Here is a 26646-nt window from a genome sequence, read left to right as displayed (position 1 = left end):
TTTAAACCTCTGTGGTAGTGAAATCCCACACCAGAATTAGAGACTTGGAAAGCCTATAAGATGAATACAGTAACAGAGAACAAGAGGGATGAAAATATCCCATTTCCTCCCTTACTCCTTAGACTACACAAATCTTGAGCTCCATATACCTCAATTTGCAGAAAAAGCTGAAAGTGTATGTAAATAGGAGATGAATAACTAGTCCAGGCTCTGTGAATTATAAGCAGTTGATTGTTGTTATTATTGCTTCCCAAATATAATAATTGTTTATGGATCAATTTCTGAGCAGCTTACCCAATATATAGGCGTTAGACTCTGTCTAGTCCTTTTTTTTGTCTACCTATTTTAATCATAAATGTGTTTTTAAAAGTCTAAAAAAGTCTTAACCTCAGCTATTTTGAGTATATGTTTATGACTTGTTGATTATTTGTCCTTGTGCTTTTCTAAAATCTGATGGGGGAAACCCTGACTTTAGTTATTTTACAACTTTGTTGACAGTTTGTGCTGCAACAGCTATGATATGATTGGGTTTGTGCCAAGTTGGGAAGTTCTGAGTGGAAACTTGTAGCCTTCTGTTTATAAAAGCCTGGGTTTCTGTCTAACACACATGCTCATCTATGGGAGGAAGGATTTTCTGTGATTCATAAAAAGTCATAAGCTTTATTTTGAAAGCTGATGTCAATGATGGATGAAATACTGGGAGTCAAACAAAAAAAAAGGTCAGGAATCCCAGGAGAAGACTGAGCCCCAGTATCAATGGGGAATTCCTCAGCCATGACTGTAGCTCAACACGTGGTAACATGTTTCTCTTCCCCTTATGTTCCCTCTCTTCAGTGCCCGATAAATCCATTCCTAGATGCTAGGAAGATAAATGACCTTTCAAAGCTGTGAGAATTGCCAATTCCATGCATTTCCTCCGTGACAGACAATTTACTCTAATACTTCTGTCCTTATTTCTTATTTATTTCTCTCAAAATCTGTTGTCGCTATTCTGTAATATGCTGTATGTTAACAAAATTTCCAAATGCAGAACTGAAGACAGTAGGGATTTTCTCTCTTCTGTTTTTCAGTGAAAATGATACTAAGCACTACTTTGGTTATGAAGCCAACCTCTTAGTGAAATATGCTATTATTTAATCATTATGTTTAGGATATAAATGGTCTGTTTTTATTGGACAATACATGTGTATAAACAGATAAAATTATACACACAGTCCCATGCATATTTCATCTGGGAGATTCCCAAGCCTGCAGCTTACTGAGAGCAAACTGATCCTTTATTTCTCAAGAGCTGCTTTCCAAGTTTCTAGTGATTTGAGTATCTACATAGCTTTACAGAGAATGTAAGAAAGAGTTTGTAATCTCAGTCCCATTTGGAGTGCACAGGTGTCTGCATCATTAACAAACACAAATGTCTGTGTGTTTGCAAACCTCACCTACAACTCAGCAAATGGATTTGATTTTTCTACAGACAGAAAGGAAAGCTCTATGAAAACAGTGCATTTAAAAAGACAAAGGGTGTTGCGTCTGGGGTTTTTATTGTGCTCTTCAGTGTGTGGAAAGACATTTCATATATAGTCTTCAAATACCCAGGTAAAAGTAAATTCCATTCAACCTGCAGTTTTTCTCATGAGAAAGCATGCTGTCTCTTCTCTCTCCTGCTCTGGACTCCCTGGAAATTTCAGTAGGAAGCAAGGTTAAAATCTTGCAAACATGTGGGAAAACCCATGCTTGGTACTTCGTAAGGAAGTAATGCCTCTTGATTTTTCAAAATATTAAAAACATGTTTTGCTTCCCAGCAAAATCCTGTAGTGTCTGTTTGGAAAAAGGAAAAACTGTGTTTCTACAATGACGTCTCCTAAACTGAATATCCCATTTATCCTTTTTCACCACTCTTGGTATAGCTGTGTGGTTTTTCTTGTTGTTGTTGTTTTGACAAGTGGTTTTTATTTGGTGTAATTTTTAAGAATTAGGTAGAACAGCATTGAACGCTGAATTGCAAGTTGAGATCTGGGGTTGCCAGGTTTATTGGGAACGCCTGTGTAGTGACAGCCCCAGTGTGCATGAGCGAGGTGTGTGTGTGTGTGCATGCGCGTTTTTAAATAAAAAGGAAAGCAGAGGTTTGCTCATTTGTTTGCCTATTGTGAAGCTGTCCTGCACCTTTCTACTCCTTTGTACTGGGGTGAAGGCTGCTGAATGGAGGCCTTGTGCCATTTGTTGATTTTAAACCTCACTGTTAATCCACAGGAACCTGCTGGTGTGCGCAGCAGGAGAGCTGTGTGACAAGTGGAAATCTGGGCGGGAGGGAGTGCGGGGGGTCACAGGGGATAATAATCATTCAGCCATCAGCCTTTGTCACCCTTAAGCCTAATTGTTACCCTCTGCTGGTAACCACATTGAAGTGCTGGCCTTTTAAGTGTTTCTTGATTTTACTTGGCACAGGCTTAGGGATAGGGTCATTTATTGCTGGGTTTATATCGTATCAGGTTTGCTGGGGTTTGTTTAATTAGCCCCATTGAATTTTCTGCATCCCTTAAAATAATCTGTGAGAGTCCAAATGGGTGGAAGGGGCTGAATGGAAATGGTACAGTTGTTAACAAATTTCTCTCTGTCAGAAGCTGGGCTAAAACCAGAGACAGAAAGCTTTCCTGCTCTGCCAGCCAGCTGCCTTCTGGAGTCTGTGCATGAGCCGCAGCTGTGGCTGTGGGCACTGGGCTGCCCGAGCAGCCCTGCACAGGCAGCAGCAAGGTGATGGTGGGGTGGGGCAGAGGGCAGCTTGCCCCATCCTTCTGTGCCTTGCAGCTCCTGCCTGCTTCAGGTATGCCACAAAATCTAAGGCCTTAGGGTGGCTGAAGCAAACCGAACTGGTAGTAAACGGGAAGGGGAGAGGAGAGTTAAATAATTTAAAAACAAAGAAAAAGGTGAGATATCTTTTCTAGCAGGAACTGGTTCTTCAACTTTCCCTGCCAGTTATACATGTTGAAGTCAGTATTGAGCTTTCTGTTGTTTTCCCTAAAGAAGCTGGTGCAGGGGCTGCTATAGAAGCTAAAATGAAGCCTGAATTTAAGGCTTTGCAATGGGCAAGTATCGCTGTGTGTGATATGAGCTTGTGCTGGAGGGTGGAAGATGGGGTGCAGGGCAGGAGGTTGTTTCATTGCTCATCCCACCCATGCATGGGTGGGGCCATTAACTACTACTACTAATGGTGCTGGGCCATTAGCTACAACTGGTTGGGCCTGTGTGGGGAGGAGAATCCCCAGGTTACTGGTACAAGCTTTGGAGCTATGCTTGATCAAATACATGTGCCCTCTAACCTTCAAACAGAATGTGCCTCCAGCAGATGCAGTGACTGTGCTGTGTGCTGTGACCTGATGGCCAGGGTTTGAAATTTGCGCCAGTAGTACTGATGGTAAATCCAGGCTTGTTACAGGAGTCTGATTACACAGCGTGATTGCAATCCTGTTTTCAAGCCCAGTCTTCCACCTGGCTCAGTACTATCAAAATGCTTGAGAATACGTCTTAGAGTAGGATGAATGTTTATGCTTACTACTAACTCATTTACAGTAAAATGGGGTTAAGTGTGTTTTCCCATGTTCCAGTGGTGTGATTCCCTGCTAGTTGTTGGCATGCATCTCAGCTCCCTGGTTTTCTTTACAAACAGCACATGTCATAGAGCTACCTGTGTGGACTTGATACTTGTATCAGAAAGGTTTAAGTAGTAAAAACTTCAGATCAAAAAAATACATCAGCACTCAGCTCTTTTATTTTCACCCTTCCATGATGTAGATTTAATTATAATTACTGAGACAGGTTAATAATTCTTTTACAACTGTTGTTGCAGGACATGTCTCAGGAAGGCTATGGAACCAGATCTCAACCCCCTATGGCCCCAGGAAAGCCTAACCATGAAGACTTGAATCTAATCCAGCAAGAAAGACCATCGAGCTTACCAGTAAGAAAATAATGTTTGTTTCAGTATTTTAAAATTGAAAGCACTTTGCATACCAGTTTATTGCATCTGGGACGTGCAGATGAGAAGTAGTGAAAGAAGAAAGACTAAATAACATTGATGAAAAATTGTTTTTAAAAAGATGGGAACAGATAGCTTGCATGTGAGTGGACTCGGCTTAGGCTTCTTCTGGTTCAGAACAGCACTATTTATGCACATTCATGTTCTGTGCTTCTGCACATGTGTATTTGCATAGAGGAAATTGATTGATTTTTTAACTTTAGGAATTCCATTCTTGCCCAAACCAATCTGGTGAGGAGGAGGCTTTTTTCTGTGTCCTTTTTCAAATGTTTTCAGTAGATTCTGGTTTAGAATACTGTTACTAAGAGCTGTCTGTTCCCAAACCCTGATAATCAGTAATGAGTTTGACATGTTAATTCTGGTAATATCTATTACTACACAAGTGTAGAAGCAAGAATGGCAGCAATACTTAGGCTAGGTTCATTTTTGATTAGGAGATTATTTTGGACCAATATTTATCAGCTTTTCTGAGCTCTACACATTCCGCTGTGGGGTTAACAGCACAAATGAATATATGTTGTGAAGACGTTGCAGCTGCTTGCATTTTTGAAGGTCTTGTAATGGACAAAGTACTTAGCCTTGTCTCTGTGTGCTCCTTGTGGTTTGGGGATTTTCTTGTTTGTTGGTATAAACCAGCATGATTTTAAACCAACTTGAATATGTTCAGCTTAAATGATGAAAACTTTATATAAACTATGTGACCTCTGGCTTGGAATAATGTATCAGAAACATGTAAGATATTTCCCACGGTTCACTGGGTATTTATTCATTTGCAGTTGGCAGAGAGATCTCTCTGAAAAGTTTACTGTATCAAGATATCACATTTATTTGTGAAATCTGGTAGTATGATGTGTATATTACCTCTGGCACATGGCACAATTGTAAATTCCTAAAAATAGGGCAATAAACATCTTCAAGGCATTTTAAAGTTGCATCTTTGGCGTCTAGGAGAGTATATGTGCTACAAATTCTTTACATGACATTTGAAACATGCAAGTCTCAGGAAAAGCAATGGAAACTGGTATGAGAAAAGATATCCATTTGCTTTGAACCTAGTATTAATTTGACAGTTTTCAGGAGACCTTTTTAAAACAGACTGGTTTGTCTGAACAGTTCTCAAAAATGGATGCTGGCAGTTAGCTTAAAAAATAGTAGCTCCTGTGGACATTGAACTGTTTTGGCAATAACCACCTAGTTTAAAAAGCAGGGATACTAAAAAGGACTTTTTATCTCCCAGTTTTTCATGGACAGTGTTTATTAGGGTAGAGAGAAGTAAAGTTATTTATCAGCTAATGTTCTGCTAATTTGCCTGTGTTTTTTCTTAAAAAATTGTCCTACTTTTAATCCATGCTCTGTCCTATCTCCAGCATCATGATATTTAAGCAGAGTATTGGGTATTATCTGTGTCCCAGAGTGTTTGGTATATTTAGTAGCTCATAATTATTCTAGGTATGAGTAAGCTGGTTGTATTAACAGTGAATGTTAACCATTTTGGCCACAGAGCTGAAACTCTAAGTTGGTCCCAAATGCTGTTACTGAGACTCCTAATTACTGACAAGCTTTGATGTATAACCTGAGAACACTTCATACACTCAAAAAAATGTGCTGTTTTCATGTGAAAGGGAATGGAGGATACTGTACTTCTATATTTTGGTGTTGGTGTGGGGTTTTTGTTTGTTTTGTTTTTCAAATTTAAAAACAACTTCAACTCTTTGTATGCAGCACCAAGGGGTTTTTTTGATGATCCATACATTAAAAGCTTTAATATAACTCTATTTGGGGTAATGGTTTGAACATGGTGGTTTTTCCCTGAAGCAGGAGAGTTCTTTATTCTGTTTAGACTGCTTATGAAAACCCTTGATCACTGTTCCTTGTTCAGTATTCCTATTTTGGTATACTCAATATGGCTTCTTAAGCTTGTTTTTGGGTAATGTGGTTCTTCAGGGTAGTAGTCAGTAAGTTATCTGTACAGTGAAGCTTGAAATTATAGCAGTGGTGTTAGGCTTTTAATAAAATTTAGTTATGTCTTGTTTCATGGTATTCTGGTATTTATACAATTTGCCCGTTATCTTTTTATTTCTTAAGGGCATTGTGTAAAATCACAGCAGCTATATAGCAAGCTTATACAAGTGTCAAAAAACTACAAAAGAGATGTAATACTAAATGGTGAATGGTTTTCTCTGATGTGGCTTTAAAAAAAGAATTTCCCTTTGATGGATTCGAAGAGGAGCTGGCCACTTTCTGCAGCACTGAATGCTGGCTTGTGTCACCCTTTGGGGGAGTTTTTTCAGCAGGTTTGTGTCACAGTAAGCACAGCTAAACAGCTCAATAGTTGTTCCGTTTCCTTCACACATTGTATATAAAAGTCCTGGCATGAATGTTCCCATAAAGTTCAAAGCAGACAAATTTGTAATGTGGGTTGGTAACAAATGGCTACAAACAAAATATGGCTTTATTAGCTACTTCTAATGGCCTGTCAGATTCTATACAATGCTTGCTTTCCTTCTCCTAACTGCTCTGATATCTGGAGGGTTTGACCTGTGGGTCTCTGACCATGTGGAGTCACTGAGAGCCCAAATGAAAAGTTGCACAGAATAGTGCTCCAAGCACTTTTGTTGGGGTCACAATTAGAAGGAAATCTCAAGCCTTTGAGAAAACATGGGAGTTAGGTACTCTGTGAAGGAAAGGAAGTCATAAACAGAAACTGTTCCCTATTAGAGTGGAAGAATAAAGGGGGAGAGACCTGAATGAAATTGTCTGGAGAACAACTACTACAGAACATATTTATCAAGACTTAAGGGATAATAGCAAAATACACATTTTTTCTATTGTGAGAAAGCTGGAGCAGACTTGCAGGAAAAAGCTTCCAAAGGATGCATCTGCAGATTTGTTGTTGCAGTAAAGGAGCTTGTGTCAGCAGTAGGCTGTGTGTGTATGAAGACTAATCCTTTATTTTGTCTTTAATAAGTGCATTTATAAATGTTCACATTGGAGTGTATTGCTAGAATAAGGAGCAGAAAACATTAATTAATATAATTTCTTTTAATTGGCATGAGTATTAAAATAATTTCAGGTAGCTGCTACTGGTTTTACTGTTACTTTGTTTGAATAAGGCCCTTTTTTGCCCAGTGTCAGGTGTGCTTTTTTGAGCAATGAGGTTGAATGGCCCAAGGTTGCCAAGCTTTTAAAAGACAGGTTTCTGCTAAGGCTTTTTTTTTTTTTTTGCAACATACAGGTAAAAGCTCTGTGGCATCTTGAGCTGTTGTAAGCCAGGGCAGCTGCAGTCCTGCTGAGTGCCCCACCACGTGTTGTCTGTGCCATCCCGTCTCCTCCACTGTTGCTCCTGGGACTGGCCAGTGGATTTGACTTGGGGAACTGAACTAGATGAAAAATAATCTCCCTCTATTTCTGGGTTAGTGTTTGACTGCATCACTGAGTAACTGCGTGGGCATCAGTGGCACCTTGGACAAGGAGATGAAAATCAGTATCTGTGATGGGAAAGCGGACAGACAGGGGGGCCACAGCAGCTTTGATTTTAGCCATATCCTAAATGACTGTATGATCTTGCTGGAAGGGTTTAAGATGCTGTCATCCTGTCAGCTGAGACATGGTGGCGCAGCAGATTCTGGTGTTCACAGTCAGGCCCTGTAGCAGTCACAGAGCCACAGACAGACAGACGACAGTTCAGTTCTTTTTGTAAGGCAAGTTTTCTGCCAATTCCCATCCCTAAACTGCTTAATGCAAGCCCATGAGCATGCATGGATGGAGGCTGTGGACAAGGTGGGGTTGTGGTGGTCCTCACCTGCATCTGTGTGAACTGTAGGGAAATTGTAGCTCAGTGTTATAACTTAGGTTTATGTTGTGCTTTCTGGAGTTCATGCAGTGTTGGAAGGGGAATATTGTATCTGGAATTGAGGGAATCACTACTCTGCTAGATTGTTCAGAATTCAGAGTTTATGGATTGATTCTGTGACTTCAGTTATTCACTGGGTGTTTTCATTGAGGCAAAGCAATTCCTATGCAAAACAAAATAGTAGCCAGCAGTGGAGGTAGAATGCCACTTGAATCTCATGCAGTGCTGTGACCTGACAAAGTTGGTTGTGATTCTGCACATCTATAGTTGTATGAGCTTTAGAGCTCAAAATAATACATACTGTTTCTTGGACAGATAAACTTTTTTAAGATGTCAGTTGTCTTGTTTCATTATGCTTGGTACTGTGCAAAATAGCACATCAGCAATCCCTTCCTGATTTTATTAACTGCTTCACAGTTCTGTTCTGCCTCATTTTAACAAGCCTCTGAAAGATGTTTAGAGTGCTGGACAGTTTTTCTTCTGGTTGACACACCTTTTTTGTTGTAGAAGGTGGGTACTAAATCAGATTTCAGAGGACCTCTGTCGGGAATTAGAAGGGAACTAAATCCAAAACTAGATACACTTGGCTCATGGAACTGCATCATTTCAAATGGATCTCAGTAGGTGTAGGCTATGAGGGAAACAAATGGGAGTGTTTGGGAATCCAGATTCTCTGTTCTACTTCTAGAGTATGAAGTAGCTTGGAAAGTCATCTCCAGCAACAGCGCACCCTGAACAAATGCCTTTAATGGGTGAAGTCTTAATAGACCAGGAAAACACTTCCCAGCATTACTTGAGCAACTGTGATTGGGAGCAGGAAGTAACTCTTCTTTTCTCAGAGATTAAACTACTAGGATGAGGGACTCTGGTGACATTTATATACAGCTTAGTCCAGTAAGCCCTAATCATCATCAGGGTTGTGGGTACTACCATCATGTAAATATTAATTACCACTGTAGCCTTTCTTGTAAGGACAAACCAATATTAAAGGAGAAGATAGTGCAGTGACCCTCTTTTTTATAATCTTTGTTAAATTCTTTGCTGGTAAGAAAATACAAAGTTTGATCTAAATTTAAGTACTATTTTAAAAATACAGAGTATTGGTTGTGATTTGAGAAAGAAGAGAAAAAAAAATCCTATAAATTGATTTTTTTTAATTCTTGAGAGGCAAATGCTATTTCCAGCTGATAGATGTGTGTAGTACATGATAGCAAATCTGTCCTGAAGTTGTTCTTGTCTCTGCCTGAAAATAGCTGTTTGGGAGTACGGTAAACCGTGAAAAAGAAAGAAATGTGAGTATGTAATACTTGTGAATTAAATTCTCCACTGTTTTTACATCAAGAAGGATAAAACTGGTGTGCCTCTTTCCCACTTTTCCTTTCTCTTTTCTGCAACATTGTAAAATAACTGAATGATCTTGTTTTCCTTTGTTTGGGTCAAGAAATTTTAGCTGAAAATTGTTACTCTGTGAAAGAAGATTATTGACTCAACAAGCCTTCAATTTTCAGTGAATAACACTCCCACCCTCTAGCTTCAGGAACATGTGGTGCATGCATTCTATTTTAAAGTACAGACTGTAATTTAAAACTGAGGCAGTTTGATGCCCCACTGAACTTTGTTTAAGCCTGGAATAAAAGGAAAAAAGCTTCAAGTTGCAAAGAAGTGACTAAGCTATCTCAAAGGTTTTTCTTAGCCATTACATGCAGAGTTGGAAGAAGTTGCTATTTTTTCCAAGTTATTTTAATTTTGGATTAAGTGCAGTTGCTAGGTTGTTTTTTTCTTTTTTTTTTTTTCCCTTAACATTCTTTGTAAACCTGTAGCTAAAACCAGTTTCACTCAGCACATCTGTATAGAGAGATCAAGTATATGTATTTCTGTGTGTTTCTGAGGTGCAAAACATGCTCTGTAGCTGCTATATCCAGATTTTGATTGTGGCGTCCCATTTGTGTCAGTCACAACAATGGGTCCAAACCAGTGTGAGCCACTGCAGCACCACTGACATCGGTGATGTTAGCAGGGGAGGGAACTTTGTGTGCCCATGTCCTAGCCCACATTTTACATCTGACTTCAGTTAAACCAGGACTTCATGTAGGGTGGTCAGAGTGATTCATTGTCCTAGAGTCAGTTTGTACATTAACTATCGGTCCCATTTTGGGGAAAAAGTGCAATTAAAGTAGTGCAGAGCAGCCCTGGACATGTGTTGTCCCTGTAGGGTTAAACTGAAACACTGAAACCAAAATTACAGATGCTGGAATTAGGTATTCTTAATATTTATAGTGTGAAGAGAAGGACCTGTTGTTATTAATTTGTGTTTTGTGCTTTACAGAATTACTTGATTTTGCCTGACAGATTGATCATATTTATTTAAAAGAATAGTTTCAGGTTGTTATTGAAGTATAAAAGGTAATTTCAGTAAGTATTGTAAAAAAGATACTTGAGTATTCATCGCCTTTTCCAGATTCAAAATACTTTGCATTTACAATGTTTACAACATCCTTGTAATAACAAAATGGCTAATTTATGATCCAAGAAAATTTACAAATGCAAAAAGAAATACTTAGTCTGACCTCTACATGAAATTTATGTGGGAAACCTGCTAAGGGATTATAGATCCCAGTAGTGGTCAAGGTTGCAAAAACTTGTAGTTAAATAGGCCAATGTGTTCTAAGTGGAATAGTAAAGTATTTGTAGCTTTTTTCCTGCAATGTTTTTTGAAGCCATGAGAAGTTGTATCATATACCTCCAAATACTAGAGTAGTATTGGTGTTGATTCAGAAATTAAGAAACTAGATTTAATTTGGGGGGTTGAAGCATTTTAATTTTTATTTCCTTACCACCCCCCAACTTATGTTGATTCCTTCCACAGAGGCTGCTGCCCTTCTAGCTAGGGTGACTAAACTGCACGTGTGGTAGCCCCTGAACCACCAAATCTTGCAGCTAGAAATGAGAGCTGAAAGCTCCCAAGGTTACTTTAATATGCAAGGCTGTAAACTGTAGTAGCATGGGTGCCTCTGTATGCATGGCCCAGGAGTACCTGCTGCAGGGGCAGTAACTGCACTGGCTTTTTCGTCTGCCTAAATTTCCAAGTCAGTGCTTTTAGGTTCTGCATTTGAGAATCTATCTCTAAAGTGGTAGGGATTTTTTTTATTTGGGGATCGATTTTTACTGTTTGAACATTTTACATAATATGTGTACATACATGTATAGTATAAAAGGACAGATATCTTATCTGCTTGGTTGTTTGTAAATTTTGAGTTGATAGCATACTATAAATTCCAAAGCTTAATGTATTCACTGGTGCATGTCTTTGTTCATGCCTGTGTGAACATGGGGATTACAACGCAGAAAGTAAGACAAAGGAGTATTACTCACTTTAATACCATTTCAGGAAGTACCTGAGACACTGTAAATGTTTTTTCTTTATTTTTACCACAAGTCTTCCTGTAAGATGGGATTTTTTTTTCAAGTAACTCCTTTGCTTGTCCAACCGTTGTGAAGTATGACCTCAGCTTCATAACCTTGGTTAAACACAGTAACTCACTCTGACCAACAACATCTGAAGCCTAGCAGTAGATTCTTTTTCTTCCTCCTTCCATTCCTGTTTGCTGGGAACACGTTGGTTTCTGGTGCTATTGTTGCATCTTTCATGTTTAGAAAAAACAAAGTTAGCAGTCTTTGATGTGACGCTGCCTCCTGAGTGGTCCTGGTCAGCTGCTGTTTCTGTGTGAGCAGATGTTTGTGCAGTCACGGTCAATAGTGTTAAGATTAGGCCAGGGTTCACAGTGCTTTGTCTGGTTGTTTATGGTGTGTCCATAATTGCTGGGGATTCTAGGTGCCATCACAGTGCAAATGGGAAGTGTTTGTAACATACTGTTTGTTTCATAATACTGTGTTCAAATAATGTTAAATTCAGTCCTGTACTGTGAGGCCATTCACACGTTTTAGTAGTGTTTTGTTGTTGGTTGCTTGTTGGGGTTTTTTGAGGTTTGAAACAGGTTTTTAAACGTTTGTTAAATATGTTTTCTTTAAACCTAATGTCTTGTACTACTTAAATCTCCCCAACCTTCCTTTCTTTGCTGAGCCATACATCTCAGATTCACAATGAATCTTCTCTTGAAGACAGTGATGTGCGGTGACTTTTTACAGAATCTGTGCTATATTGTGCTGTATGTGAGAAGTGCTTTTGAAGTGTGTCTCATGTAGATAAGTTTCCATTATCAATTTACCTTTAAAAATACATATACACACACACAAAAGCAGAGGGGGCGTCTGCATTTACATTTTAACCTGCTGCTAAGGCCATGCGGATTATTCTGGGCCATTTCCTACTCAATTCCAAACCCAAGACTTTGTAAAGATGGTCCTGTTTGAATTGGCAGTGTAACTTTGGAGATGAAACATCGTAGAGTGTTGAAATTAAGATAAAAAAGCTGATAATGCCAGGAAAGGGCTACTTTCAGTTCCCAGTCTTTAGGCTTTTGATCTCTACTTCCATGCATACAATTGCAGATGACCCTTTTAATCATCTTAACCTTATTGTGAGATTTACTGTGTTAAATATGACTTAGGACCTGAATTTTGAGGCACATTTGAATAATTGCATTAGGATAGGAAAATATGCCATCCTGGATCATTTGTTTTATATTATAGTTAAATTGCATGAATTCATATCAGTGTGTGGTGTTGGGTTTGGTGGTTTTGTTCTGTTTTTTTCCCTTAAGGTGGAGATTCACTTAATGGTTTATCTTCCACCTTCCAATTGAAGTTATCATTTTGGGAAGTAATACAAAGATAAGCGTACTTGAGCATTTGTATTTGTGTTTGCATGTAGTAATACATTGTGCATCAGTAAGCTTTAGTAAGGTTTGCTGAATATACACTAGTGGACTTAGTGTAGAGGACAAAACTTGTTTCATGCCGTAGAATAAGGTGTAGATTCACATGTATATTTACAGTACCATAGCTGATGAATTTCCCAATGCATTTTGCATAAAAGGTAATGAAAGAGATCTAAACTGTTGCTATTTTTGTTTCTTAAACTGCAAGTTATTCAGTAGCCAGTTGTTGCTTTTGAAAAATATGGAATTAAAGGAAGTGGAAGTGAACTGAGATTTTTAAACTCAGTTGTTACAATCAAAATAAGATTAAATAGGTAGATAAAGTGATGTATTGATTAAGTACAGACATTGACCCTAGTGAACAAATTCATTATAGCGTGGGATAAAACTTAATGCAAACTGTTATCTTTCAGGTTTAGACTTGAAACTGAAAGCCTTAGCAGTTTTTCATATGATACTCCATGTGAGAGTGGAGATGGAAGAAAAACTCCAGATTATTTCTTTCCTTTATTTTAACTTACAAGTCATGTCAAGATCTTAATAGTATGGCTTAATGAAAGCTTCAAAAAAACCTATTTTTTTCCATCTTATTTGTTGTATCATAATTATCATGCCTACATGAAAGTGGGAAAAAAACTAAAAATTCAGTGCAATTTTCAGCACGGCTCTTCAGAATTTATTGAAACAAGGCTGTAAAATCTTAATATCTATGGGCTTTATTGCTGTTGTTTGAGGGGCCTGGCCAAATTAATTTTCTTTTAGTAATATCTCACAGCTTCATTTGGATTCTCTCATAATATATTTTCTGTCAGCCTTCTTTACGTTCCTTTTTTTTGCTTGTACCTTTAAAGAAGATTTACAAAGATTGTGTATACCCATCAATGTTTTTAAATGACTTCTGATTCTTCTTGCGGGGCTTTTTAGACATTTTGCCCCACTGAAAATCACAGTTAACAGCATTTTTGTTCCTTTTCTGAGGTATGATGAAATACAGGGATTTTTTTGGCTCTGTAAGCTTTGGGCTGCTTCTGGCCAGAGGGTCATTCCAGCGCTGAGACTGCAGCTCGGTGTGAGAGGGGCCATTTGGTCTATCTACAGAGTTGTCTTTCTCCTCTGCAAAGAACCAGAGGTTGCATATCAAATCCTATGAAATGATGAGAAATGCACCCATGCATGTACTTGCATATATTTACACTTCAGCTCTTTAATTTTTGCTAGTTAGAACCAGTGATTTCTAGTGCTTGCTTTTTAATGCTATATTCACAGTAATATAGGTCAGACTGAAGTGTATCCTGTAACTTCTTTACCTTATTTTTGCTAGAAAAACAAACTTTCCCTCCTGTGTGAATTTTGATCACTTGACCTCCATTTCCATGGAGATGTGGTCAGAGGGCAGTAGTCAGCTAGCCATGCCAACTAAAGACTATCTTCACTTACAGCATGCAGTCAAACTCCAGAGTTTAGAAGTAATTAAAGGACTTAGTCTGACACATTTTTTCTCCACCACCCACATCCATTAACGATGAAGCTTGGAAACAAAATATGTGATCAGCCATGGTGCAAAGGGTTTTTTAAAAAAATGTTTCTTTAAAAGAAGGTAGAAACAAAAAAAATCTTCAACCTCCTCCTTTAATATTTCTTTTTAAAATTATTACTTTTCCCTGCAATCTTAAACATTCTGTATACCCATCTATATATATTTGAATTTTTTGCATACTCTCAATTTCCATGTGCTTATTTTGAATAACATGGGCTCAGGTTTGTCAAAAGCTGAATTTTGTATTCCGCAGAACTCAGAGGTTCATGATTAAACAAGTGCGGATCAGGCAGCTTATGCTTCTCCAAGTTCAGTCGGGGGTTATTGGTCCGGGGTCACGCGCAGGATCCAGCTCAAGCTTGTGAGCAGTACCGATCTCCAAGCCTTACCGAGTGACAAAAGCCAACAGCAAGTGCTGGCCCCTGCTGTGCCTTGGACTGGGCGAATGTGGATCAGGGACAGGGTGTGGTGGCTTGTGCTGCTGCTCACCCAGTCAGCTCAGAGGCTGACATGTCATGCTAGGCTGAGCTGTGTGCATGGGTTGTGTGCTCTGTTTGCTGGCTAACCAGGGCGCTCTCTTTGGGGTTTAGTGTTAGAAGTGTCTCTGGACGCTCTGGGCTCTCTCTCTGGTGAGATGATGCCTTTCTGATAAGGGTACAAACCTCACAGTACTTTTGTACTGAGAGGGAAGCAAAGTGTCCCTATTTCTGCAGAACAGGGTTAGATTTCCTTCAGACTAGGCAATAACCAAGTTATGCTTATAATACCATTTTGATTATACATACCTCTCTGTATGTGTTAACATAAAAAATACACTTCCAAATTTTGGGTTGTTTAAAGATCTGGCATTTCTCCATCTCTTCTGTCTCCTCTCCAAGGGGTTTGCAAGGTAACCCAACTTTAGTAAAAGGGAGTACATTGCTTTCATCTTGGTTTCGGGGAATGGCTGTGATGCAGTGGGGAACATGGCACCTCGGAGAAGAGCTGCATTCCCTCCTGGAGACTCACTCGGTACAGCAGCTTTTAGAAAGTGCATCCGATGGATCCGAGGCTTCCCCAGCAGCACGCTGAACTATTGCTAGGCTACAAGGCCAGCTTTACAGATTGATTTCCAAGTGGACATTTTTGTCACGTTTAATAAGAGCACATTGATGAGACAGCAGTGTGTAAGCTGAGTTAATGTCTGTTATTTCTGCGCTACCATTACTTTTTATTGCCATTATCCACACAGTGGTGAAACTTAAGTGAGCTTTTTCCTTCCCGCTGAGGGTTTTCTCCCCAGAACTGATGATCTCACAAGTACCCCCACTCTTTTCACGCAGGATGAAAGAGTGAAAACGACTTTGGTTGTTGCGGTGCTTGGAATGACGCCGTAAACCCGAAAGCGTGTCGGTGTAGCAAGCTCGGGTCGTGTGTCCTTGGGCCGGGCCGGGCCGGGCCGGGCGGGCGGCGTGCAGGGCATTTGTGTAATGGCTGGTGAGGTGGCAGGGAGCTCTCCCCGCTCCCCCTGGCTGCTGCGCGTCTGAAATTACAGCTTTGTCTTTGAAGCCGGGCGCTCTGTTAGCGTCGCCATGGCGACGGGCGGGTAATGGCCTCCGCCGAGCCCAGCCTGGTGTTCGGCGCCGAGCGCGGCCCTGCCAAGGCCCCGCTCGCCGGAGCGTTCACTGAGCTGTCCCCTCTTCGAAAATGTTTAAAAACTGCGCTTTTACATGGCCGGATCAGATTAATAGTCATGGTTTATTTCGTTTTAACTGCGGGGATAAAAGCATTATTCCATTAAATGTGTAGCTTTTTCCCCCCCTCCTTTGGTTTATGCATTATTAACACAAGCTTTCCTGTTTTGCTTGTAACATTTTATAGGCCCTTTCAAACATGTAGACAGATTTGCTCTGCTGCTCTTTTATTTTTCGGGACTTAACCCTTTCTCTCCTTGATCTTGTCTTCAAAAACTTGGAGCCAAGCCTACAGCAGACTTGGTTGCTCCCATTTAATGTGTTTAAAACCAGAAAAAAGCTTTCTTTTTTTTATTATTATTTTAAATGTTTTTCCCAACAATTCTACTTTTTTGAAACACTCTAAAAAGCAATGCAGATTGGTCTGTTCTTGTAATTTAATTGAAGCAGATGCTGAAGTCAGCACACATGAGCCTTGATACGATTGTGGAGCGTTTGGGTTGAGGAGATATTCCGGAGTTGCCTTTTAATTTGTGTGCCCATCTTCTCTTCTGCCCATAGTGTTTTCACCCCATACTCTTTACATGTAGCATTTTGTTGGCTGCCCTCAAAAGAGATGCACCTCATGGTGGAAGGACTGGGGAACAAAAAATCCAGAACAGTCCTGGGGACACAGTATTTACGTCTACCACCTTTCTTGTTAATATGGAGCTGCTGAAATACATCTAGACATGTAGAAGTATTGCTATAAACACAAGCTGCAGGCTTTGTTTCACTTTTTCAGTGCTCTAAAATATAGCTTTCATTTTAGTCTCTAGTAGGAGGCATATATCCAAGTGCAGTCAAATGCTGTGGATACAGGGATTCAGTCATCCCTGCTGACACAAATGGTCTCTCTGTTACAAACTTGGAGGGTAACAAGCAAACCTGGAATTCATATTTTCTCCCAACCCCCTCCCTCCCCATTTTTTTTTTAAACTGTGAATTTGTTGTTATGGGGTGCTTACTGGCACCTTGGTTTGTCCATCTGTATCTATCACAGATCCTTCTGTCCTAAAAAATTCCAAGGACATCTCAGGAGAAGGCAAATATTCCTAATTTTTTGTCCTTTTTTACTGATGCCATGTGGCAGTGGTGATGTGAATGGTACCTCCTGTGGGGTGGACTTGCAGCTTGTGGACAGTGGATTTTGAAACTGTGAGATTTATTTCACCTACAGAGCTGACTGCAGACTGTGCTCAGGTATGGGAGCGGGGAGGTTGTGTGTGCACGGCTCCTGCTCTCCCACCACGTCCATCTTCAGCATCCATGAGACTCCTGTAGACACCTTTGGTGCATCTAAAGCTCAAGGGACATATATTTGCTGCCTCAGTGAATTCCAGGGTGGATGGCAGATGGACAGGCATCCCAGCTCCCTGACCACCTGAGATCTGCATGAGGCCCATATCTACTCCTGGCCCAGCAGCAGCTGTGGGCTGTGTTGCAGGCCAGCCTGGAGTTGGTGTGTTGCAGTGTTGATGAACGTGGCAATAACATACATTTTAAAAAGTTTTTTCTTTTACGTGTTTTTTTAAATTCTGTTTAAATATTAAAAAAAAAAAAAAGGAAAAGGCAATGATGGGTAAATTGGCTCCAAGTGTGGATATAGCATTGTACAACTGCATATGTTAATAGGCTGGACTAGAGGCTTACTCTCATCTCCAGGCTTTATGGGTATGATTTTCATCCTTTGAGTTGCATTCCCCTTAAATCTGCAAATTCTGGGAAAATTAGACAAAACAGTTTACATTCCATGAATAAGAAATTACTAATTGCTTCTAAAACAGGCATATCTTTATCTACACAGGGCTTTTCAAAGTTGCTGCTTAATCTTTTTTCTTTTTTAATCACTAAATAAACATGTCTCAGCAGTCACTGGATGTGAAACCAAAACCTGGATGTGGACAAAAAGTAAACACACTACACTAATTTTCATTAGCATATCCTATCTCGTAGAACATTTATTTTATCATCTCCTTGTAAATTGATTTTTCACGTGCTTGTGACTGATATTTGAACTGTGTGTTTGTAGTAACTGACTTATGTAAAAGCCAGGTCCTGGATCTCCCAACATGAATATATTATGGAGGTGACCTCGTGGGTTCATAGTTAAGGTTGCACTGAGTTTTCACTTAAAACGAGGTTTAAATCCCTTAATTAAACATTAAAACTCACATGAATTCTCAAACATGGACTGTTTCAATAAAGAGGATAAACTTTAATTATTTAGGTACTCAATGTTCTCGTTAGTGCTGTATTTGCAGAATTCAGAACATCTTAAAATTATTCCTTCTGCAGGTTTTTCCAGAGTTCCTGGTATTTTGAGTTTCTTAATTCTTTAAAAAATCTTTTGTGTAGGCCTTTTGTTGCTATAATTGTCATAGCTCTGTTGCCCTCATCAAACTATGACAATTTTCATAAAATAATTTAACTAAAACTAGTTCAGCTTTAACTGTAATAATGCATGATACAAAAGAACATATAGAAGATTAGACAGCTCTGTATGTTTTATTACTTTTTTGCCATGGGAATCAAAGACTGTATTGGCTTCTTGTAGGTGATACCAGTCTTTGATTTGGAATGAGAAGAAAAGACTGTTTAAAAAAGAGAGCCTGTTTAAAAAAAACAACCAACCACATGGAAGAAAAAATCCAAACTCGAACACCAGTAGCATCTCTTCCATATAGGTGACTTTTTCCAAGTCAGTCAATGAACAACAGCTACAGTAGTCCCAAATGAATTTAAATTTCACTCTAGTTTTCCACTTCTCCATATTCTTAGAGGACTCAGTTCAGAATTTCCTGAAGTGGGTTTCTTCACTGATTTCAGTGAGCTTAGATTAGGCTGAGTAATTCTTGATGTCTGTCCTACCCAGTTTTACCACCCTGTTGCTCTCTTTCAGTGTCCATTTTGAGCCCCATGGACAGTCTGCAACCCTGTTGTATACAGCAGCCCATGCTCTACCTATAGTGACCAGAAAATATGGCTCTCCTTGATAACATTTGTAGCCTTCTGCTGAGCTATAACATCCTTCAGCACAGGTAGAAGCCTTGCTGAAAACAATATATTTTCAAACCATACATAAGTGAACAAAGATTCATTTAGAAACCAGTGGTTCACAGGTCAGTAGTATCTTTATTCAGAATTCTAAGCCTTCAGCTATTCCTCTGACTAGCTGGAAATAGAGACAAACTAGAGGAAAAAAGCCCAACAAATTCTCATTAGCTGATGGCCCACAGAATGTTTTTTGTTTAAGTCTTTTTTAGGTCAGGATTTCTGTTTTTCCATCGTTTTCATCTGACTGCTGCTATGGTCTCATATGCCTATTAGTTAAGGTCTCCTGTCCATTAAAAGACAACAGCTGGTACTTCTGAAATTATTTTTGAAAAAAATTCTTGTCCTTGTTAACAGCAGCAGCTAGGGCCTGCAAACTTATTTACTGCTTATATGATAAAGCATTGTTTCAGAGTATGCTAGTTCTTGAATTTTGCAAAGCACAAGCACTATAGCCTGAGATTGCAAAGCAGTTCCATAAAAATTCAAAAGTAGTTGTTAATTTGAAGAGTTGCTTCTGTCTTTAGACATTGGATGAAGAACAAATTCACAGGAAGTTATTACTGTCACTGACATAAGAGTAGGTTCTTAGGCTCTTTCAGAGTAGGGATTGATATGATGGAAGTGAAAGTTTGTTGCACTTACACACTGCTAGATTCATATAGAAAAGCACGTGAAAAGAAGCTGCTGGGCCTGAAATGTTCTTTTGTTGGTGATGTTCTTGCATTTCACTGACCATACTGTGTGTATACTTGATCAGTCTGAAATAAAATGTAGCGGAGAGGAATACATGAGAGCTGCTAGTGGGGAAGTAACATGGGAGTCTAATTTGTATGGGTTGGAATCTTTGGCAATAGGACCGTATCAGTGGTATTCCTATATTTTTGGGGGATTACTAGCCTGTGCAAATTCTTTTCATTCTTTTTGGTGGGGGAAGGGGGATATTAGAAACTCTAGATCCAAGCACAGTATATATACACTGAGACAGCAAGGGGTTAAAGAGATGTAATTATGCATTCTTCAGTAAGTGTTCTGCAGTCAGCAGTACAGCTAGCTGTGCAGGAAGCAGGGAAAAAAAAAGATGACAGAGGGAGAATATGGAGAGAAGGTCAGATCCAAGGATTCTGATTCTCTTAGGGTGTTCTTGTGTTTGCTTTTCCTTTGTGACTTACTATACTCTGTCTTGGTAGAAACAGAAGAAAGTGTTATGGCCTGTTAGTTCCTCCTACTGATAATGTAAACTTAATCCTTATGCTTTATGGTAGTGGTAGAGGTAAATATATTGGTTTAGTTTTTGAAGGAGTTCTGACTCAATCCCAGTGCTTGCCGTAGTCCTTGTTCCCCAGCTCTTAGTTATTGCCCAATTTATTGCAGCCTGTGAACACAGAGCATTTCAACAAATGTCATCTGTCAGAAGTGGTTCACCCATTCTCTTTGAGAGGATTTGAATTTCCAGCAAATCCATCTACTAGAAGTAGTTTGGTCTGCACATTTTCAGGTGGTTTGCATGGATGAATGGAAATTCTGGCACAGTCAGGATTTCAGGCTGACCTTCCTGGTGAAGGTAAGCTTTCATCACTCCTGACTTCAGCTTTTGGGGAGTCAAGGGGAAAATGTACCATGCCATACGCAATCATCACGTTCCTCACAGGTGAAACAGGAGTTTGTGGAGTGCTTTGGGACACTTACAGTAATAAGGGCAGGATATCTGGGTTGTGCATTACCTCCTTACTTCCACCCTGTGAGTTACCTGAGGTCCAAGTTGCTAAGTTGCTCAGTGTACCAGATCCTTCTTTTTTAATTAAACTTCTGTAATTTGCAGTTGGATTTCAAAATAGCAGCAAAGCATTTCTGGGAGATGTTTGTGTGTTTGGCAATACTGTAGTCTGAAAGAGGTGTTTGGGGATTTTCCCCCCTTCTATTCTTTCACATGATGCAGTTTTCTTTTTTTTTTTTTTTCTTTGGGTACTTTCCTGGTTCAATTATGGGGAAAAAACTGAAGAAAAATAAATGAATGGGATTTATCCCTTCATCCTTGAAAACAAAACAAAACACAATTAACATGAACACCTCCAACCCCCAGAGTAGCTCTTCTTTTGGAATAAAGATCCTTAGCCTTGCCATTGACCTTATGGGGACAGGTTCCTCTGTTTCCCCCAAAGAAGGGAGATGTGTGAGTCGGTCAGTTTGCATTCTGGTGTGGCGTGCCTTGCAATAAGAATCTTTATGTTAAGTTAGTTAATTGCACAAGCTGATTGAAAATGCAGCATTAGGGAATGGCCTTCCTCTAAGGACAACTGAATTCTTTCCTCTCACCTTTGTAAAACACTATTTTAAAGCTATTGAGTAGCTCCTCCTAGAAAAATATCAGTTAACTCCCATCGTGCTTCTCCTCTCCTGCTCTTAACTTTTATTTTTCTCGTGTCTTTATAATTTTAACACTGCAAAGCTCTAAAAGGATTGCTTCAAGGAGGAGGGGGAATCTGATAAGTCTATTTCCTAGAGCTTTTGGCCTTTCAAGGTTTCTCTTACAGTAGGTTGAGCTGTGCAGACGACTTGGATTGAGACGACAAGGGAGTAGCGTGCAATACTTTCTGCTTCCGATAGCTCTTTGTTGATCTAAGAGAGAGCACTTAGAGACTGGTAGGTCATTTATGTGATTATGAAGAGCACTTGGTTCTCTCTTATTCAAGATGGAAAAATAATAGTTTTTGAATAAGAGGTCGCTGTCAAAATGACATTGAATGTGACTTTTCTTCCCTCTTCATTCCCTCCCCCACTAGAAGAAAAGCTACTCAGGATAGGGCTGGATTTTTCCAACTCCATGTGACTTTTTTCTTTTCTTCTGTTCTTTGTTCATTTTATTTCTCACCATTTCCTCTCTGTGTAATGTTTATACTTCTTGATGATATTTATGGTAACTAGAAATTTAAAAATAAATGTAATGCATGTAAGACTAAGTGTTTTTTTCAAGTCTTGTTTTTCCACTTTGCAGAATTAAGCTGCGAATGTGTGATGTGGTATCTGCTTGGGTGACAGATGTCCATTCCTGAATGATGCTGTGTTCCCTTTATGCTTTATTTATGGAGTGATTTGCTTCTAAAATAATCTCTTAATCTTTCTCAAACTACATTTCTGCATGTGCTCTTTTTACATATGCCATCATTTAGGGTAATGGACTAAAAACTGAAATTACTCCTAAAAGCTTTGTTTCTAAAGCTAATAATAGTGATATAATACTGTCATTTTTTGTTTGATATGTCCTTTCAGAACTAGGTTAAGTGCCTTCTTCAGTTTTGCTCTGGTGGTTTTTTAGTGTGTTTGTTTCCTGTAGCACTGCCATAATGAAATTGTTTTTTAATTTCATTCACTTATCAAATAAAAAGACAACACTAATATGTCCTTTTTTTATGTTAGGTTTGCTTTTATACCTCAGAAGAAGAGCTGTATCCCAAATTAGAATGTGATTGCTCAGAGTACAGAACATAATAATATATTTTATGAAAATAATTAATAGTTATTACTCTAGGGTTAATTTACTTAAACCAGTGTTGAACATCAGTAAACACTCTAGTTCATCACAAATTTCCTTTTGGTAAATTTTATGAAGCGTGGTTTGAGCTTGAGGGAGGACTGATCAGTGGAATATGTATAATTCCTTACAGCAGGGAAGACTTTTTGAGATTCTCTTATTTGCAGTCTAAAATTAAGTTTGTATAAAGCTTGTTAAAATTTTCAGGTGTTTGCCTATTTATGCGTTGGAAATAACCCAGCTGGTATTTCACAGTTCTGCTTTTTAGAAAAGCAAAACTGGTTTGGAGCCAGTTTGGGAAAAGACATCACTGAAATATTTTGTTTATATTCTTGCTGAAATGTTGGGGGGGTGAAGTATTTTTTATTTCATTTTTTTATTCTTAAATGTGAGTGCTAACAATGAACAGTGATTTGAATTACACTAAGATACTTCAAAGTAGGAGGTGTTGAGAAGTTATATGGTTTATTAGTCAACCATTCAAAAAATACAGAAAATTGTGTGCAGGCCTGAAATAGCATAGATGCCATTCCTCTTTGATTTCCAGACTGTGGAGAGTTCTGAAAGTTGAACTTGGTTTCTCACAGAAAGTAATCTCGCTTACTTACAGTCCTAGATTTAGAATTTTTTGGACAGTAGTATTTCATTATTTTTAATTATATATGAAAGCACTGGATCCATTGTGAGTACAGATGATGAGTATTGAGAAGTCAGCACTTACAAAAGCTGTAGTTCTGGCTCTAAGCTGTACCCTTCCTGAGGGTGCTTGCTGTGCTGCAGCCCCTGAAGTCCACAGTTTTTCTGGAGACCTCTTTGATTCCTGTTAGGAACCTTCTTTTACAGAAACTTGGTGTTGCTCCTTCAGTGGCTGCTCAAGCTGTGCCATGCTGGAGTGGGGCTGGATGAGCACTTTGGTTCATATCAGGCAAAGGTTTTTGAAGCAGCTCTGAGTTGAGCCCTTTACCGTTTAATTCACGTTATCCACCAGGCAAGGAGCGAGCTGGATTCCTTTTGGATGAAACAAGACGGAAAAATGTGCCCCAGGAGCCTGCCTAATGCACTCCAGCTGCTGGTGGGTACTCGGTCTGTGCAGAGAGTCCCCGACAGGGGTGGTACAGCCTGGTGTCCGGTGCTCAGCACGGAGCTGTCCCGCCTGCACCAGGCCCTGCCTTCGGAGCGGGCTCGGCCGGGCATTGCCTTCCTTCAGTGCGAGGTGCTGCCGGGCCGTATCTGGTTGTTTTACATAAGGTCTGGATCCAAAGCCTTTGAAGTCTTTGAGTGACTTGCATTGACTTTAATAGGCTTTGTGGCAGGCCCTAATGATTTGGTTGTGATCTGAAAAGGGATGTTCAGAGATTTTTCTGTAATAAGAAAATGTTACCTTTTAAAGAACTGAGTTCAAATAGTCTGATCAGTTCTCAAGTGGAAGTAAGCTTCCTGCCATCTCCTGGAATCCTTTTGTCCCTGTTGAAAAAACCATCAGAAAATTATTACTTGTTGCTCAGGTAAGGTCCAAGGTTGAAATTAGCAGGGGAATTTTGGGTCGTGGATTGAACTGCACTGACAAGAGTGGAGAGATTTGCACAGTGCAGGTGTCTGCTCCTCTCAAAATCATGTGGTAAGCCCCTTGTTCTTACCAACAGCCACTTTCTTCACAATTTTGAAGTAAAAATCCAGAAGATGGGAAGGAAAAACTCAATGTTCATTTGTATTAATAGTGTTCTGAGTCATGCCATAGGTCTAAAAACAGTGTCAACGAAACAAGTCTCAAGTTTGTTTTTAAAAGCAAGGACAGAAAAGAAGGCATTTCACTGTCCTACTAACTGGAATAACAAAACTACCAATTTTTTACTATTCCCTGTATCTCACATGTTCCCTGGACATTTTCTCTCTCATCCAGAATTTTCACAAACTTTTTTTTTTTGCGTGTAATTACTTTTTTTTTATCATGTAAGGTTGTTTGATCAGTATCCAGAAAAGCTTTCATTTTCCTGCTTCCTCTGAATCCTTTCTTGTGAGGTAGGAAATCAACTTACTGCTTTAACAAATTAACGTGGACAGGTTGGATCTGTTAAATTTCTGCTTCTTAGTTTACTGTATTATTTTGTTTACTTAGTCTTCACCTTTGTTAAATCGCAAAAATCTGTGCTCTTTTTTTTTTTTTCCTAAAACAGGTGTATGGTATAATAATGATGTTTAAGCAATCTGGGAAAAAATGTAGCTGCATTTCATCATTGGATGCTAGGATCTAGTAAAATGTGCATTTATAATTACATGTAATTTGCATGTGTCTTCCTGTAATGGTTTGTCTTAATATTTTTAGTTGTATGTGTGCATGGAAGAGTTCATCTGAATTTGGACTGGGACTGATGTAGCCCAGTTATTCTTGTTTTACATCTGTGTAATTACTTTGAAATCGTTGATCTTACACTGATAGAAAATTGCAGTAGTGGTGAATTAGGGTTGCACTCTTGATGGTGCTTTTTATTCCAGTTGAAATACTCTACTGATCCAGGTGAGGATGAAATGTTGCACTAAGCTGTGAGACATTTCACTGATTGGGTTCATGCTGCTTATCTGTCAGCACTTCCTGTTCCTAGGAGGTCTATTTAATGCAGTTATTTCTGTGTGCCTTGGAAATGCAAAGGAGTGGGGAGAAAAGTTAAAATCAAAAGTCCTTAGTATTTCTAGTATTTACTTGCCAGCAGTAGCTGAACAAAGTGGTCCTGAGAGTCTTGCACTGTATTTTTGGTGAAGACATTATTATGTCCTTCATCTTTGAGGACATTAGCTTTAATAAAAGAAAAAAAAGAAGAGAACATCTTTAGACTCTTTTCATTTTTCCCATCTGCTTTGAAGCATTAGATTAGCGTGTTAAAAGGAAAGGATAGGCTGGCGTTACCAGGCTGGTGGTTTGTGTTATCAGGATGTGGGGGGTGCTGGTGGCACTCAGAATAAATAAAATGCATAGACAGGACACACCTGTGCTTATGTATCCATCAGCCACTCAAAATCACTGTGTTCCTCTCATCTCTGATCCAGACCTTGGAAGGGATGGAAGCAGACCAGCTGATAGTCCTCAAATAAGCCAGCCCTGTGTATCATCCTTTTGTTTCATTTTCCAAACCTCCTCTATCGGAGGGAAGCAGTGGGAGCCTGCACGCTGTCATGCAGATCTGGAGGGCGTTTTTGGATGCCGGGGCCTGGTGTTGCCATGGTCTCAGTTGCCTGGTTTATTCACTCATCCCGGGACCTCTGGCTTCCACGGCTGGAAGTTGTCAGGGTGCTGCCAGCCTGACACTGGGAGTCTGTGTGGCTGGAAAGATGCTGTGTCACCACCCAACTGTCTTGTTTCCCCCTTCCTTTCAAGATTAGGAAAGCAGGTGCTAAGTCTCATTTCGAGAATTTATTGTTATCTGTTGCTGACGCTTTAGAGACCACTCTGCTTACTCTCCTAATAGCCAAATGCAAGCTAATAGTCTGTACAGGCCATTGAAGCCTAAAATCCTTCTAATTCCTTCCTCTAATGAATAATCCCTGATCTCTGTGTGTGCCTTGACTGTGGAAGGGCTAATTATGAAACTCATTGTAAGGAAAATTTCGGACTCATGATTTCTGTGCCTGGGATTTGTAAATAAATAATGCGCCTGCATGTATACCATGTATTAAGTATAGCTTTCATATGTAAAGTTAAATATCCCTGAAGAAATATAGTTAAAATAAATGGGATTGTAAAACATTTCTTTTGCTCAGTGGATTAATCCCTCATAGTTTAGGGAATAGGTTGCGTATTCTGTATGAAAGGTTGTTCATTTTAACCCTTAGGAGAGACATCATAGGTTTTGCTGGTGAGTGAATTTGTTAATAGCTTTGAAGAAAGAAGCTTCTTCCTGCTGCAGACCGGGAGTTGGGATTCTGCACTGGGTCCTGGGGGCCCCTGTGCTGAGGCCTGGAGAGCCTCCTTCTTCCCCCCGCAGGTAATGCAGAGAAAGGGTTACCTACTGTTCCTTGCCTGGAAATGTATGGGAATGGTAAATCTGGTTCTCTGGGTTTGAAGCATGCTTGTAAGAAACAAGTCTAGTGATCTTTT

The 26646-nt window shown here is 39.5% G+C and overlaps 1 protein-coding gene across 4 annotated transcripts in view; it reads left to right on the top strand.

Annotated features, from left to right (window-relative positions):
- ARID1B (AT-rich interaction domain 1B) overlaps nucleotides 1–26646 on the top strand; it is a 325133-nt gene that overhangs the window by 96222 nt on the left and 202265 nt on the right. For all 4 annotated transcript variants that reach the window (XM_036379450.2, XM_036379449.2, XM_036379453.2 and 1 more), the window contains exon 4: nucleotides 3842–3952. In XM_036379450.2, coding sequence (XP_036235343.1) covers nucleotides 3842–3952 — 111 coding nt within the window. The remainder of the gene's footprint in view (nucleotides 1–3841; nucleotides 3953–26646) is intronic.

This window comes from Molothrus ater, chromosome 3, assembly GCF_012460135.2.
Source record: "Molothrus ater isolate BHLD 08-10-18 breed brown headed cowbird chromosome 3, BPBGC_Mater_1.1, whole genome shotgun sequence".
Lineage (NCBI taxonomy): Eukaryota > Metazoa > Chordata > Aves > Passeriformes > Icteridae > Molothrus > Molothrus ater.
Note: the sequence above shows the minus strand (reverse complement) of the source record. Positions and strands in the feature narration are given on the sequence as shown.